Source organism: Notothenia rossii (genome assembly GCF_949606895.1).
Source record: "Notothenia rossii genome assembly, chromosome: 12".
NCBI classification, from domain to species: domain Eukaryota; kingdom Metazoa; phylum Chordata; class Actinopteri; order Perciformes; family Nototheniidae; genus Notothenia; species Notothenia rossii.
This window is the reverse complement of record NC_136911.1, coordinates 4,732,833-4,750,124: the sequence shown is the minus strand read 5'-3', so window position 1 is coordinate 4,750,124 and position 17,292 is coordinate 4,732,833. Positions and strand designations below refer to the sequence as shown.

The 17,292-nt window shown below is 40.9% G+C and overlaps 1 protein-coding gene across 1 annotated transcript; it reads right to left on the bottom strand.

Moving 5' to 3' along the window:
• Window positions 1-1,049: 1,049 nt before the first annotated feature.
• Window positions 1,050-16,159, bottom strand: ankrd33ba (ankyrin repeat domain 33ba). The gene is made up of 6 exons (XM_079661159.1): window positions 15,248-16,159; window positions 5,914-6,043; window positions 5,334-5,474; window positions 4,629-4,770; window positions 3,995-4,193; window positions 1,050-3,188 (listed from the first exon to the last, which is right to left on the bottom strand). The coding sequence occupies exons 1-6, from the start codon at window positions 15,695-15,697 to the stop codon at window positions 2,643-2,645; spliced, it is 1,608 nt and encodes a 535-aa protein (XP_079517285.1). The 5' UTR covers window positions 15,698-16,159; the 3' UTR covers window positions 1,050-2,642.
• Window positions 16,160-17,292: the final 1,133 nt, after the last annotated feature.

The window sequence follows — 17,292 nt, the reverse complement described above, 5'->3', positions numbered from 1 at the left end:
AAAAGAGATGAAAATGATATATAGCTCTCATACCTTCTGCACTCAGATTACTTTGAGTTCTTCCTAAACCTGGAAATATATGGAGACAGTCATTGTGGCCATAAGGATTACATTTGCATGTGTTGTTTATGACAAAAATCTCGTATGTAGTTTACTATTATTCAGTTATCCCAAGAGAAATGTAATAATTAATTAAATTTAAGCATGTTTTTTTTTCTACTTCCCTTGCTCAACATTGCTCCTGGTTTATTTCCCGGCACTTGATAGCAATGCCACAATCTGAGGATATACTGTCATTTAAATGCAGATGTCCTTAAAGGTGTTACACTAACCAACCAGCAGAGGGCCTCAGTTCAGGATTCCCCCTAAATTCAGAGACCGAAGCACTCAATCAGTGCTGATTTAGATTCAGGTCATACTGCCTAAATCGCAGCCAATTGGATCAGATGATGCCATTATATCTGTCAGTGTATCCTCAGTGTCACATCAGTTGATAGTGTTTATCGAGCCATATCCTAATTTCTATGAGGGATGTCGGTCGGGGTGTGGAAGAAGAAGGCGGGAGGTGCATCGCTGACCAATCCTGTCGCGCTTCATAATCTCAGTTTACAATCTGAGCCAACAGCTGTGAGCCAAAGCCATGACCTAAATATTATCAGATGCATTTAGGGCTAATAGGTTGTGTCCTATCACTTATACACAACCCTCTATAATCTGAACGCTGTGTAAGTATATCTTATCTATTCTTATAAGTATATAAGAATAGTATATTCTTATCTTCAGTGTATAAGAATAGATCAAACAAACAAATGATTACCAGGATTCAATGACGTCATAAATGTGATATCTTGCCATCAATAAGTCATTTATAAGTTATAGTAGGTCTAAAAAACAAATGCCACAGTATAGTGACTGGATGTATAGTACTCCATTAATAAAAAGTCAAATTATAACACAACAGAAAATGTCATAAAGTAATAATATAACATGTTAAAAAATGCTCTATACTTACTCACAAATAAACAGCATTGAAAATAGATGTCGTTTTTATTCATGGTCAGCAAACTTAGCCTCCCTCTGAACAAACTCCACACTGTAGACATTGTCGGCTGTGATACTGCATTGCCAGCAAAAAGCCTCTTTCCTATAAAACATTTCCTTATGTTGATGTTAAATATGTTAATCCTGCTACACTCAGAGTTTGAGTGAACAACCCGCTGCAGTTTGCTCCTCTTTTGTCGTGTTCAAATGACTTCCTCTGGGGAGTATCTAAGCAGATTGCCATTCAGAACTCAATGAAGTTTATTTGAAGAAGTGATTTGGCTGCACACTGCCCTTGTAACCCCTTAGCAACTCATCACCATGTATATTAGACACACACTCTTGGATGGCACTTAAGCTGCAATCGCCATGAGAAGTTAGGACCGTGAAATTGTGTTCTAAAAAATCCCGACAATGTAATATCATTACTCTCCCCGTGGCTCTGGCTGTTTGAAACTCACAGCTATTTTTCGCCCCATTATTTTTGACTTTTTAATTCTTAAAACAGAGCTGACCTCATGCTCCGTAATTATTATTTTTTTATCAAAAGGGTCCATTTATTAGGGATTATCACTTCATTTCTACTTGGACTGTCACATTGGCCAAAGCTCACCCTTCTCTCAATGTTAAACAAATCCCCATAATGCTGAGGTTGCAAATTCAATCAAGTAAAACATCTCCTTGTTTTCTTATTATCTACTCAACACAACATGGCTGAGGCATCAATATTTGTCTCAATCACATTTAGCAGTTTATTCCGTTACCATCCTCCGTACCCTGTGTAAACCAGTGTCCATCTTAGAGTCCCATTCACCCTGATGAATGTGGTATATAATGTAAACACGTAGAAAAACATTCACTCCTTCCCACTTGGTAAGATGTGAGTGTGACATCACAATAGTGCTCCACATTTCAGTCGTGAATCTTAAGACTAAAAAACATTTTCATATATCTGTATGTGAAAAAATCTATTTTGATTACAAAATAAAAAAAGTATTTCATTGAAAAGCGTTAAAATCTCTAATATAAAATATATTTACGTAATACATTCATGGGTTTTCATTATAAAGCATAAGAAAAAGCATCTACAAATATTGCTGCCAATTGCCATTCGAATTTAAATAAGCTTGTGTTTATCTTTTCAGTCAATATGACGCACCCATTAGTACTCTTAATATTTAAGACATTATCCCAGAACATAATAAATCTCTTCCAATGTTTCGATATAAAGATGAACACATTCTGAAAGAAGTTTCTACTACAGTGTAACACAGTACAAAAACACTGCATCAAGCACTCAGAGTGTATCAAAACATAGACCAAAGCAATAAATATGAAAAATAAGTTAACCAAAAGCATTTCAAGTATCAAATCCCCTGGGTATCACTGTTTGACATCATAAAGGACACTGAGCATTGTGCATGTCTAAAGCTGCTAGCTGCGAGGCCAAACTGACAGTCAGTCTTCTGTCTCATGTTAGGAACACTGCTGGCAATTCAGATATTCTAGAAAACAAACATTAAAGCCAAAACACTTGCAAGTCTGGCTAGACTTTCTCTGATTTGGGCGTAGTGTAAATGTCTTCTTCCAGAGTAAATATATTATTTCCTTTTCCCAGCATCCAGGTGTCTCTTGGTCACCGCCTCCAGCCGCCTCCTCTCCGCCTCCTCGGCTCTCTTCCTTTCCTCTTTCAGCTCCTTGTACCGCCACTTTGGTATTTGCAACAGTTGCCCCCCTCCATCTTTGGTGCTGCTCTTCCTCCGGATCTTTTCTGGTTCATAAGTAGGCGTGGGGGCCTTGGTGACCCTCACTTTGGGGACTCTGAACCCCGGCCTGACGCTGCTCCTCCTCAGCACCATGTGCAGCGGCAGCAGGCTGGTCCTCCGCAGCTCCAGAGCCTCGTTGTTCTCCCCCAGCGTCAGGCTGGGGCTCCGGTGCCGAGGCAGCAGGCTCTGGGCCTGGAGGCTGGCCCGGCGGTCCACAGAGTGTTTGGCCACCAGAGTGACCCTGGAGTTCTGGAAGAGTTTGAGGTGGCTCTCCACCCGGTCGGGGTTGATGGAGCGGAGCTCCTTGACGCGCTGCCGGCGGATGATCTCCGGAACTGAGTAGCGCCGTTTGCCCACAGCGGGGGGGCTGTCAGGACACACCTGAAACAAAAACAGTTTTTGTTATTAAATCAGTATTAGTAGCACAGCATTAGTGATTATAGTGATATTGTTTTATTTTATATACTAAAAGCCTACTAGTCTCCCTTTTGTTTGCAGTATTGCAGTTCTGGAAATCTTCCATCAGATAAGGCTGCCGTGAATTATTTATATCCTCTAATCATTTCCAGCAAATCCCGTGAAAAAGCAGAACATTTGCTGATAGAATAAATGATAAACCAGCACCAGATTTATACTTTAATAGCACCATTACCATAATATTATCATTAGTTCATTTGATTAGATTTAATTCTGTTTTTGTGAATGTTTCTCCTTCAGGTCTCTGCACATCGATTCAATTAAATAGCAGTGATGAAAGAACGACGAAATAAATGGAAGAATAGTGCACACTGTTTCAAAATCACATTATCTTTGCATAAACTTTGTATTATGTTGTACTAAATGTCAGCCTTGAGAAAGGGGATCCTTTAAAATATATAAATAAATTCTTTTTGGTCAAGTTTCAAGTCTGTTTAAGGTAAGATAAGAAAACAAGCCCTGATATCTCCACCATGCTGAGTATGTACAATCACCACGAGGGAAGGCGCAGAGGTGAGCAACTTTAACGAATTCCTTATCACAAAAAGTGGTTAAGGCTTCACCTTATATTAGCTTACATTTGCAAAAAGCATGTTGGTGTGAGGGAGTAACTGCGGCACAGTGTGATGTGTTCTTGGATCTGGTGGTGGGCTACTGTTTAAAGCTGACGAATGAATAGGTGTATAAAGACTGAGAGCTCTACTACTCACGGTGTGGCATGCCACAGCAATAAAAGGGCTCCTCATGGCAGTGGTGATAGAAACCATGTGGTCGATGACTCCTTCCTCCTCAGGCTCGGTGACGTTGGCAAAGTGGAAAACGCTCCGCACCGTGTCCGACAGGCGCTTCAGACAGCCGCGGGGCTCCTGGGACCTGGACACCAGCGAGGCCAGAGGGGACCACTCCAGACTAGAAGAGCAAATGTAAAATAAATCCACTGAGCAGAGGCACTGCCATCGTAAAGTAACTCATAGTCTGTCTACTTTTCTGATGATGTATAATATGTAATGTTCTGTACCTTGGTCAGGTATTTTGATGCTGCCCTGACCCTTCTTATATCTTACACATACAAAAATGTTTTTGACCTTGTGTTGCCTGTCTAAAATGATCACTTCCTGCAGCAAAAAGTGGAAAGTGCAGTGAATGTAAACATGTCAAATAGTTTTTTTCTTCTATGCTATTATCAAGGCTCAAGCGATTCAGGACAGCTATAGGAAACACTTTAACTTTGTTCATTGTCCGTTTTCTTTTCTTTTTTAACAATTTCATTACAATTGTATGTGGGCCATTGGGGCAGAGAGACAAATTCAGAACAGAAACAACTTGAACAACTCATTATGTTACCTGTAGTTCTCACAGTACTGGCTCGGGCAGGGCCGCTCCATCAGGCGCGTTATCACCCAGGCGGTTTCATAGCGACCCGTAAAGAAGGCCCACTCCCTGGCATTGAAGTGGCGACCGAAGTCTCTGGCATTCAGGGCAGATCCTGGACACAAAACAAACTGTTACTGTCATATGTGGGAGAAAAGAAAAGAAAGTAGGGATAGGAAGAGTTCTCAAAAAGGAAGAGAGGAGCAAAGAAGTGCTTAGTGTGCTCAGGACTCACCACTACCAGAGGGCTATGAGATGTGTTTAAGTGCCAGAAATTGCATAATAATCAATAGCAGTCCCGGCCTGATAGCAGTAAATCTTGACTAGAACTCCCTGTGTTGATGATTTAGTATCATATCTGTCTGTTAGTTTCATAGTTATTGCTAAAAAGAGAATAATCACCCAATAACTAACATTTGGATCAATGCCAAAGCTAATTCAAATTGTCCATCTGTGTACCCATTCCAGTGAAAATCTGCTCGTATTTTCCTGAGCTGCCCTTATGACAAAGTAATGGCAAAAATAAACAACATATTTTGTGGTTGTAATCAGTGGAAACTGCCCGCAAAAATCAAGGTCATTTTTCAAATCCAGACATAACACTGACATATGTGTCATTTGTGTGTGATTGCTGTAGAGTTTTTCTACATTAGGTGTAATCCGACACATTTGACTAACCTGCCATCATGAGCGAGCGCACACACTCCAGCCTGCCCTGCATGGCAGCTTTCATCAGGGCCGTGAAGCCGTGGCAGTTCCTCTTCTCGATGTCCAAGCCAGAGAAGTAGTTCAGCAGATAGTTGGTGATGGTTATGTGGCCTTAAAGAACAGAGGGGGCCGAAGGTAGTTACTGGAGGTCACGACGTACTCTGTCTTCATAATGTTGGCTCGAATAAAAGCTGCTAAAGTTTATTTCACACTAGTCCATCATGTATTGGAGAGGTGTGATCCACATCCCTATGCCTGTTCCTTATTCGCTTTCACACAAGACACTCATAACTTCTGTTCAAAAAGTGAGATCCGACTCTTTTATGGTTGTCTGTGTCAGTATTAGTACCGATCTGCGTGTGTATGCAAATGTGTATGTGTGCATGTTTTCAAGTGATTTCATTGCCGCCTGTGTTTGTATGTTTTTAACAAGCTGTGTGTGTGTGTGTGTGTGTGTGTGTGTGTGTGTGTGTGTGTGTGTGTGTGTGTGTGTGTGTGTGTGTGTGTGTGTGTGTGTGTGTGTATGTGTGTGTGTGTGTGTGTGTGTTACCTGCTTGAGCGGCAGTGATGAGAGCCGTGTTTCCCTCGTTGTCCTGCCAGTTGACGTCAAGGTGCGGACACTGAGACAGCGCTATGACGACGTCCACGTAACCTTGGTAACACGCAACCAGCAGCCCTGTCTGAAACAAAAAGCGACAGGAGAGGAGTTTAAAGACGAGAGTAACAGTGAGAGGCTTTTGTTTAGAATCAGCAAAAATGTCCAGGGAAAAAAAACTTGGCAAAGGAGTTGAAGCAATAAAAAAATGCTGACATATAGGAAGTAGTATCAGTACAAACCCAGAAGACCTCTGTGCACCTTTCCAATTGAATATCCTTAAATAAATGTTAAATCTGTTGACATTTTACTGAAGACTGAACCGTCTTGAACTCGGAGGGAAAATAGACTGTCTCCGTGTGTGATGTTGTTGTGTACTTTTGTGTGTCTGTGTGTACAAGCTAGAATAGGAACCCTTTTATGTGTGTGTGTGTGTGTGTGTGTGTGTGTGTGTGTGTGTGTGTGAGTGTGAGTGTGAGTGTGTGTGTGTGTGAGTGGGTGGGTGTGTGTGTGTGTGTGTGTGTGTGTGTGTGTGTGTGTGTGTGTGTGTGTGTGTGTGTGTGTGTGTGTGTGTGTGTGTGTGTGTGTGTGTGTGTGTGTGTGTGTGTGTGTGTGTGTGTGTGTGTGTGTGTGTGTAAATGTTAGTCTGCGGGTGTGAGTTTATGTGAGTTCGAGAGTCCTGTGGAAAACTCCTGTTAAAGTTGGGTACTTTCCGGAAGGTGCACTCTTCATCAGCCAACACAAACAAGTTTACCACCAGAGATGGGAAGAAGCTGTGAGTACGATTTTGGAACACAACGTTCTCAAGTATAACATAAACACAGTGTCGCTTTTTTACACATTCAAACATAGAATTATTTTGGAAAGAGATGTCTTTTACTAACTTACACAGACATTTATGAAAAAGTCAATATTTTTTAATGATGGGATTCGTTTGATGAGAATAAACGGGACTAGGGAATGATTTAGATGTTGAGAACTCTAATTAGACGCATATTTTGTTTGCCACATGCAGTGCAGTATATCTTTCATCTTCTCTTTTCTTCATACCTTCACAGGTGTCTTGTGAAAAAAGGCTAACACTCTCATGTTCTACCTTATTCTGCCTTCAAATTGAACTCAGGAGATTGTTTTCAAGGTGAGAAGTAAAACTAAGATATTATTGATGTTTCATTTGTTAGCGTGGTTAAACAGTTTCTAGGCAACTTAGAAAAGAGTGGAGACTATTTACTAAATAAAAACAGTAAACGATGTATGAGTGTATTTTTTACTGACGAGACTTGTAAAGCAGCAGCTATTGGAAAAGATTTAATTTGCAACAACGTCAATGAAACAACAATATGCTATTCTTAGCTTCCTTAATTGGCACGCCCTAAATGGACTTTTAATTAGCGCTTTATTAAAGCCAGGTGTGCTGGAAAATTCAACAAGTCAAATCTACACCGTGTAAAAACACATAGACAGTGCTGGATTCTGCCTGCTGACACTAATCCAGGCATACTGTGTGCATTTTCATTTAGACAATGTATTTCCAGTAAACATATAAATCCCCAATTCACTTTCACAGCTTAAAGGCTTTTCCAATGCTAATGCTAAAAACAAAACCTGATGACCTATAGACAATGTGCTTGACAAAATGGACTTTAATACAACCAATGTATTAAGTGCATATTTAATATCATGCGCAATAATTCTTTAAAAATGTGACTTTAAATCCAGCAACATTTGCAGGAAAGAGTGAAGTATTTTACTATTTAGGTAAGTTGTTACAATTTGTAATGCATTTTATATTTCTAGAGCAATTCACTGAATCGTGAAGCGTCTGCCGTAACATGATGTCCTCATCAGGAGAGCCCTCATAAAATCTGTTTGATGCTTTTCCCCTTCTTGGCACAAGCAGCTCACTCTGTAACCCGTTCCGTTATTATTTCTAACTCTGGTATAAATGTCATCAAAAGTTCTGTCTCGTTGAAATGAAAACAAATCATAATGACAGAGAGGGCCTGACGGTGTGGAGAAAAACGTACAAGCCTCCCCCATATTTTCTTCTTATCAGGTTGCAGAATGTTTAAATGATCCTCAATTAAACAGGATTAAGACCATCTCTACTTTATGAAGCATCAACCAGTAACCAATCTGCAAGAAAAATCATCTCACAACATGATGTTCTGCCCAACATACTGCCTTTCTTTGAGTTTCTGTGCATCAGACTGGACAACTACTTTTCAGGCTCAGTGAGAATGATGCAATGCAGCATTTACATTACATGTACAGTGATGTGTTTTGCCTGTTAGAAAAAACTGAAGTTAAACTTTTGGCTGAAACAAGCCAGGCTGTAAGCCAGCCGGAGATACTGTCAGGCAGGAGAGTTCAACATGGAAAAGGTGACATGAAGTCCTGAGGAATAACTAGTGGGCTTTCTGAAAGAAGTTCACTAACACTGGCACAGCTCCAGATTGCTCTTTCTGTTTAGACAAACGCATGTAGACCTTGTCTGTCTCTCTCTCACACACACACACACACACACACACACACACACACACACACACACACACACACACACACACACACACACACACACACACACACACACACACACACACACACACACACACACACACACACACACACACACACACACACACACACACACACACACACACACACACACACACACTCTTGGCAAACCTCCAGCCTCACTGTTGTATAAAAGCGCTTTGCCCTGCAGCTCGTCTGGAGCAATCTCAGTCGTCTGGCAATCTCTTATTTTCTCTGAGAACCTTTTTCACACAATCACGCTTAAGCATTGAACTCCTAAGCTCTAATTTTCTAGTCAGCACATCCTTATTTGGAGTATTTGTAACAGCTATTGGGCTCTGATGCATCTTAATAGTGGCTGCTGGTGATGTAGGTGACTGAAGAATCTGATAGAAGAGCACCAGCTAAATGCACACAGCATACCATTTGAAAGACACATGAATCGATGAGAAAGCAATCATGTGCTACACGATATCAGCCACTCAGGGACTAACTCTAGGGCTAAAGGGATACAAATAACAACACTAGCAAGTAGCTCAACAACCCTGAAACAATCAAGAGAGGTACTTCCAGAGTGTGTGTGAGACTCTGACCATGATAGGCATTTAAATCCTTACCTATAATTTTTGAGGGGATTATGTGTTTTGTATGTAGGCCAAATGAAGATGCACACTATGGTAATTGTAAAGCTTGTACTTGTTGCTGATGGACGCGGACCTATGCCCTCCCTGACCCTAATCTCCTCGGCTCCATGACACAGGCCTGGAGCTGTGCTCTTGAGCCAAAAGGGCTTGTGGTGTAAAAGTGGTACTTTGTCTAATCTCTTGATGCAAACACTATCAATACTGAAACATGCTCTTCCAAATTAATATTACTTTTATCAATGTGCGTAGCAATATTTAATGTGAGTTCCTATGGGCTTTGATTATGGATGCAAGGCCCCACCATAACCATCATACGTTAGCAATAAGCTATCTTTCCCTCTAAGACGTTCAGCATTTAGTAGGATCCATCCTGCTGTTAAGATTTAAAAACGAAATGTATTTTTGGTAAGGCAGATTTCAACCAATTGATGTAATAACAAACCAAGGTGATCAGTAGAGGTTTCTTAGCAAAACTGACCCACACACACAATCTGGTCCACTTATTATTAGCCCATATACACAGACAAACAGACCAAGACAAACACACACTCACAAAGTAATCTGGTGAATATCCAGAGCTAGGAATAGAAAGGCTTAGCCCTATCAGTCGGCAACACACAGAGGGGGAGGGAGATGGCAGAACTGTGCATCTGAAGTTGATGAGAGGACGTTGTAATAATTGGCTCCAACAAAGATGACCCGACACCTTGTATTATCCTTAAAGTTCCTTAGAGACATACAATCGATCACAGCCAATGTTCAACTATGTTATTAATTGCATTTTAAACAAATAGTGTAACGCAAACTGAAGTACATGTCTGAACTAGTAGCATAGCATTTGAATTGAAGTTATCCCTGCCAATTAATCAAATGAATGGACCTCATCAAATATTAGTTATCCTTATTTGTCCAGTATCTGCTTTATTATTCTGCTCGTGCTACAAATTGTGGCAAATCTCTTCTACTGAAAACTATTATATTTAAAATAAGAACTGGTCGAGGCTAAATCCTGCAGCGGCAGACCTGCATCTCTGCCGCCTGCATAAACAAGTATCAAACATTCATTTGGCATTTGACAGTACGTTCTTTGTGCTCAAGGACATGCACACACAGGCAAACACACTCTGAACCACCCTCATCACATACAGCAGAGGCACTGACGCAGACCTACTGGGCCATGTTTCTGTCAATAGCCTCCCTGTTAACTGTGCGTTTCTTTCTGCAGCTGAGTGTTCACATGGCTCTATCAAATCAGCTGTGTATGACTGTTGCTTTGATTTTTCCACTCATCTGTGTTCGCCAACAGCCGGCATCATGCTTGCTATCTGCAGTTCCACATGTCTGTCTCTCCCTACGTGTGCTTCATTTAGTCTGCTTGCCTGATGGTCGCACTGTACTGTATCTCTCCGTTAATGATACTTAGTGAGTGTTAGTGCATGCTTGTGTGCGTGCTTGAGAGAGAGAGAGAAAGAGAGAGACAGAGAGAGAGTGTATATATATATCATCAATAATATGTAAACATTTGAAATGTATGTTAATGTTGTTAATTATTTTGTATTGTGATGCTTTGGCAACATTGTTTAATTTAACTTTCATGCCAATAAAGCCCCTTTGAATTGAATTGAATTGAATTGAGAGAGAGAAAGAGAGAGAGAGAGAAAGAGAAAGAAGTCAGGCAGGGTGGCCTCATTTAAGTTGATTGAATTCTGCATGTGTGTGTGTGTTTATTGAGTTTTCATGTGAAAAGCTCTCTGCCCTGAACAGTGTCAGATGTGTGTGAGGACATTGATACAGGGTCTGGCTGTGGTTCAGGGGGCTCGTCCACTGATCGTTAGAGCGTCAGTACACGTGTCGAAGTGTGTCCGTGAGCAAGATACCGAACCCCAGATTGCACCCGAAGGCATCGCTATCAGTGTGTGAGCGTGTGAATAAGCGTTAGATAAGATGATGAGCAGTTTGGCACCTTGTATGGCAGCCTTGTAAATGCTGAGTGGTCGGAAGACTAGAAATTAGCGATAGAGATGCTCATTATATATCATATAAATGTGAAAATATATTAACATTCAGAAAATATATCTACTTACTTTCTTCAATGTTTTAATTTTTACAACACAGTTCCGATAGATCGGAGAGTTGTGTGGCGCAGTGGGTTGTGCGTTGGTGTTCGGATCAGGGGAGGACAGTTTCAAACCCCACTTCAGTCAGCATGTCGTTGTGTCTATGGATGTCCCGATCACCTTTTTTTGCTCCCGATCCGATTCCGATCATTTGATTTTGACAATTTGCCGATACCGATTTTTCCCGATCCGATCTTTATGCAATGCATTAAGAGAGAGAAAAAAAAAAAAGCATTCAAGTTGTCCCTTAAGGTTATTTTTTTTATTTAAATTGGATATTCTATCCAACATGGATATAGCTTATTTTTTTCACAGCAGCATTGGATCAGTTCAGTTGTGCAGCATTGGATCAAAACAAAATAAAGCTTTCAGTACTCGTTAGCTTACTGCTACAATTAGACACTGCGCCCACTCTGTTGCCAGATTTGAGAGAAATAAGCAACCAGGTCTATGAAAACAAGCCCCAAAGAAGCAACACATACATGATGTTGTGTCATTTGAAACCAAAACTAAGGCCTCAGGATGACTTTACGACTTGAACATGGGCATTTTTGTTTTGTAACAATTAATATATAAAAAATCCCGATCCCCAATTTTTTCTCTCCCGATTCCGATCTTTTCAAAATCACGTGATCGGCTCCGATCCCCGATCACGTGATCGGATCGGGACATCTCTAGTTGTGTCCCTGGGCAAGACACTCCACCCCAAAATGTCTCCTGTGGGGATTGTCCACAGTATTGAGTATGTAAACGTCTAACAGGTAACATGTAATGTGATCCTACATCCTCTATGACAGTCACAACACTGAGAACATACTGTGGGGAATCAGAAGCCAACAGCATAATTACTGTGCCATAATCATATACAAGGAAAATTAAATAAAAGTACTTAAGAGCGACTTCATGGCTTCTCATTAACTTTATTGCTAAATGTGGCTGTGTTGTTTGTCAGTTTTTCTCTATCTTCACAGTAAAGGGACTGTCTGTTTATGCCTGGCATCTGATGTTGTGAGCCTGATAACAAGTTTGAACATGTTAGCTTGCCAAAGGAAAGGATGAATGTATTTTTTTTTTTAAAAGGCTTGATTGAGTAACCAAGAATGTATTCCAATAAAAGTTTAAAGTTGTAAACGTGTGATTTTATTAGGCATCGGCTATCGAGACAAACACACCCATGTGGACACTTTAGTGCAAAAATCTATTGTTCCTGCTTGCCATAATATATCCAAACACATTCTTCATTCTTATATCAGCCACATGTCTAAAATAAACTTGTTTTATGTTGCAGCAGAAGGTGAAAATCTACCTGACTATTATTTACATCAAGGGTTAATATCCTGTGTTGGTCAGCATTAATTAACCTTGATAAATGGCAATTAGGCAAAACACAGACTCCCTACCATTCTGAAGCTGATCCTGACCACAGATTTTTTCTGCGTCTTCAGGGCCTTTTGACTTGGCCCAATATATCACGCTGGACACTGCTGATGAGCTGAAGGGGAAATGACGTACGCTGCATTCGGTAAGTCCAAGCCTAGGGATGTAACACCCGTCTTTGTTTTGCAAATCACATAGAGTCAGGCTGTCTGCTATATTGGGATGTTGACATCTGTGTCAGGATGTTGAGCACACACACACATGAGCTAATGAGCTTAACAGATTCATATCAACATGTGTTTCCACTGGAGGGGTTTCCTAACCTGTATTCTGTCTACAGTACCCTGAGGTCAGAGGGCATGGCAAAGCAAACGGCGAATGGACTAGCACACATCCTGGTTATCTATGCAAACACATGACTGTCTTTCACTGCTGACACACACATATTACACAAGCGCACACAAGCCAACTGGGTCCAGGCATGTGTTTTAGGATGCCCACTTAATTAACCCCCTCCATCTTGCATGTCAGAAGAGAAATATTACATTCCAATGATGTCATTTCTACTCTTCCTTTCCATGACCTCATCAGTAATTACATACAGAGAAATGAGGAGGGACAGGCAGGGATAAATGATGGGGAAATAGTAGAAGAGACGAGGAGAGATGGAGGTAGCTTTAAGGTTAAAGACAGATTTGTTATGTAAGGTCCTGACCAGCTGGATGGAGAAGGTAAATGAATAAAATACACTTTCTCCCCCAGCAACTACGTTTCACTCCAAACTTCTCGAATGGAGTTTTTTAGTTGCCGATGTTAAAAAAAACTACCGTAATCTTCCATATGTGAGGGTAAAAGATGTCCTGGTAATGAGAAAAAGGGCTTTGTCAACTTGTTTCAGCAAAACATGGAGGAAAATACATGGAGTCACATCAAAGCTAGATTTAAGGCATGTGATTCTTCTTCGGCATTGTGCCCGTTGCTAGCTAATGCAATAACTTTTAGGGAAATGTCCAGATGAAAGAAAACTAGTCTGGCGTTCCATCATTATGGATTTATCTCTTTGCCCTGTCCCGCAGTTCTTTAGCAGGACTGAAGCGTTACACAAGGCTTGAGGGATACATACAGTACTATGATGCACTGCAGATAAGATGTTCAATATTTGTTTTGTTTTGATTAATTACCTTTAGTAATAAATATTAATTTGTGTGTGTAATTTAAATTCAACAGACTGAAGTTGGACATGATTGATTTTACGTTGCAATTGATGTACGGTAAGTCTTTGATACAAGTCGATAGAATATTTCCACCAACAGAGCTGTTGCTTCCCTATTGTGGAATTTATTGCTTTGGGTCATTAGCAAGACTGTTCAAATTGCTCTTAGACGCACTAATGCCATCATTTCATTGGTCGATAATGTGTTTACCCATACTCCCACACATTGAATCCAAATCCAGAATAAAAAGCACACACACACCCTCACTTGAATTGACCTGCATGGCCACACACACACACACACACACACACACACACACACACACACACACACACACACACACACACACACACACACACACACACACACACACACACACACACACACACACACACACACACACGAGACTGTGTTCTGTTAACGGTGAGAGACTTCACTGTTTTTGTAGAGTTTGAGGCTGCTCGCTCTTGCAAAACTGAGGTCTGTCAACAAACACACACACACATACCTGTCAGAAAGTACCAGCTTGGTATGAAAAATTATAAAGTATAAAGGTATGAGCTTATTATAGAAATAAACTGAACCAAGGGAATAAAGAACATATATAGAAGATTTAAAACGTGGCCTTCTCAAGCACACATCACCTCTTCAATAAATATCAAATGAATATTCAATTTTATATTTGATTGATTTTTAATTGATTATGATAAGTATGTTGCAGCCTCATTGGGATACTGGTGTAATAGCTATTTTTAGACTGGCAGGACAGCATGGGCCTTGAACAGTAAGCCACTCAGCCGAGCTCAGGCTTCATTATCTGAATACCTAGGCTCCTGAATCTGGGGCTCTTAACTTGTTGCACAGAGGGACAGGAGGATAACCAAGGCCGTCCATCTATGTGTTTCAGTTAGGTACTACAATAATAGAACTACACTTAATCAGCTAGTTAGTAACCCTGAGCAATTACATTTAAAACATCCAAAACCAAAAATGTGGCTACTGGATGTAAAACTTTAAGAAAGTATTATCCCGCACATTAGGCCAGGCTCATGACTTAAGGTCATTTTCTATATTAATGTGGAAAACACTTGGTCACTAAGTTCACAATTGCAAATGTGTTTATTGGTGTCTAAGGGGTATGTTTCCTCCATACATTTGTGTTGTTGCTCTCTTTGTGTTTTACATGTAAAAGTTGTTTTGAAAAAAATGCTTTACATATTAAGTTTGATGATGATTATTATTGCTGTGTGGTAGTAGTACTACTCAAATTATTATTATTATTAGTCTGTTTCAAGTTAAGTTTCCATGTGCTAGTTTGATGTCAAAGTGTAGGTCTATTCTGATTTAGCTGCTGTGTGAAATAACTCTGTGTCTCTCCTTCAGCCTCGGTGCTCCATACCCTGTTATTCCTGTCCTTCTCATTGACCTCCTCCTTCACCCCGTGCCTTATCATGATCCGGACGATAGCAGCGTTGTTGGTGCAGCACGCCTGGAAGAAAGACAGCGGCTCCGGGCTTTCCGGGGAGGGGGTGCTTTCCGAGTCCGCGAACACATCATCCGGCGGGTAGAAGGAGTCGTCCGACGCGATACTCCGACAGTCTTCCAAGTTCTCAAAGTCAACTTCTTCGAACTCATCTTCATCGTTTTCCTCCGCTCTATCGTCCTCTTCATCGTCCTCCTCGCACGAGCCCAGGTAGTCCTCCTCGTCATCACAGTGTGACAGCGGCTCCTCCACTATGGTCGGGTGAACCTGGGTGATGTTTCCCCCGACCTTCTGCTGCCGCTGAAGGTGCTTGAGCCGTACCGACGAAGAGCCTCCTCCATCCCTGTCGTCCGTGATCAGTACCATCTAACTCCCGAGCCTAGGGCACTGTCCTCGGGGCAGAGTGCAGCGTGGGGCGCGAGGCGCGCACATGGGACAGCCTGTTTCTCCAGACAAGAGGGTAACCAAATTATCTACCTTAAAAAGTAATTTACGGGGGGCTAAATTTCACAAACTCCTTCACCTGAATACCGGCCTACTAGGTGAGCATGCCGCGTGTAGTTACCCATCAGTCATATACAGAAAGTTGACAGCCTGATGTCCATCTGAGCCGTGAACGTCACAAGTATACTCTTTCTTCCCGCGCCCCTAAAACGAAACCATGTTCAATTGTAGTTCTCCGGTCCGGTAGCACTCGCAGGGAAATGAGATTCAGGCTTTAGCAGTGGGTAAAGCTACAGCAGAAAGTTAAAGTGCTGCGTACACGAGCGTCCCATGTAGAGAGACAGCAGCCTGTAAACCTAGTCGCGTAATCCGATTAGATGGGACTGGGACCTCTCTCTCTCTCTCTCTCTCTCTCTCTCTCTCTCTCTCTCTCTCTCTCTCTCTCTCTCTCTCTCTCTCTCTCTCTCTCTCTCTCTCTCTCTCTCTCTCTCTCTCTCTCTCTCTCTCTCTCTCTCTCTCTCTCTCTCTCTCTCTCTCTCTCTCTCTCTCTCTCTCTCTCTCTCTCTCTCTCTCTCTCTCTCTCTCTCTCTCTAGAGATTCATTTTACTCTATAGAAGCAACCCTATAATAATCTTAGTATATTCATACAAGGCATTTTATGTGTATTTTTTCTAGCATATAAAATGCCACAGTGGCTAATTCAAATGAGTACAACTACAGTATTGAAAATGTATTCTTCTGAATTATTTATTTTGAGAAAATAATCCCCTACTCTATTTGTATTAATTTACGGTATTGTTACGGTAAAGTGATGCTGTCAAGATATAAAAAAATGCTGGTTTTCCCCATGTGATTTTCATGAATCACATGGGGAAAACCAGCATTTTTTTATATCTTGACAGCATCACTTTTCTGTAAACTCACAGGACTTTCCACTTTTCAGGTTTATAAAGCAGATTAAGTCTAAACAAAGGGATTAGGATATGTTGTAATGTTTCTGGCACGTGGGTTACATTTTCTATTATCATATATAGTATGATTCTGAGGCAATTCATTTTACCCACAGCCTTATCGTGTTCGGCCACCTTCCTCTCATTTTCTTTGGCTACTGGCCAATTGGAATAATAGAGATATTCACCATCCAGACAATTGGTGTCACTGAGATATCATTTTGATATTGATCACATTACCAGCATCAGATTATTTACTGGCTTCTCTGGTCATGTTGTTCACCTGTGAATGAGTACATGCTGAGAGGTACATTTGCATTCTGTTTTGATGTTACCTAACATTTATCTCATATTGTTGTTGTTCTCACTATCCACAGAAAGGTAGAATAAAAAATAGGATAAAACTAAAAGAGAATATCATAAATTGCCGTCACTAGATGGCCTTACTGTTTTGTCCATCTATTGAGAATGCATGGCTTTGCAGAGTTTTGTGTAAAGTCTGCAGTTCTGTCATAGACATATTTACAGAGATGCTCCTTTTTCTCTCAGTAATTAATAACATCAGTT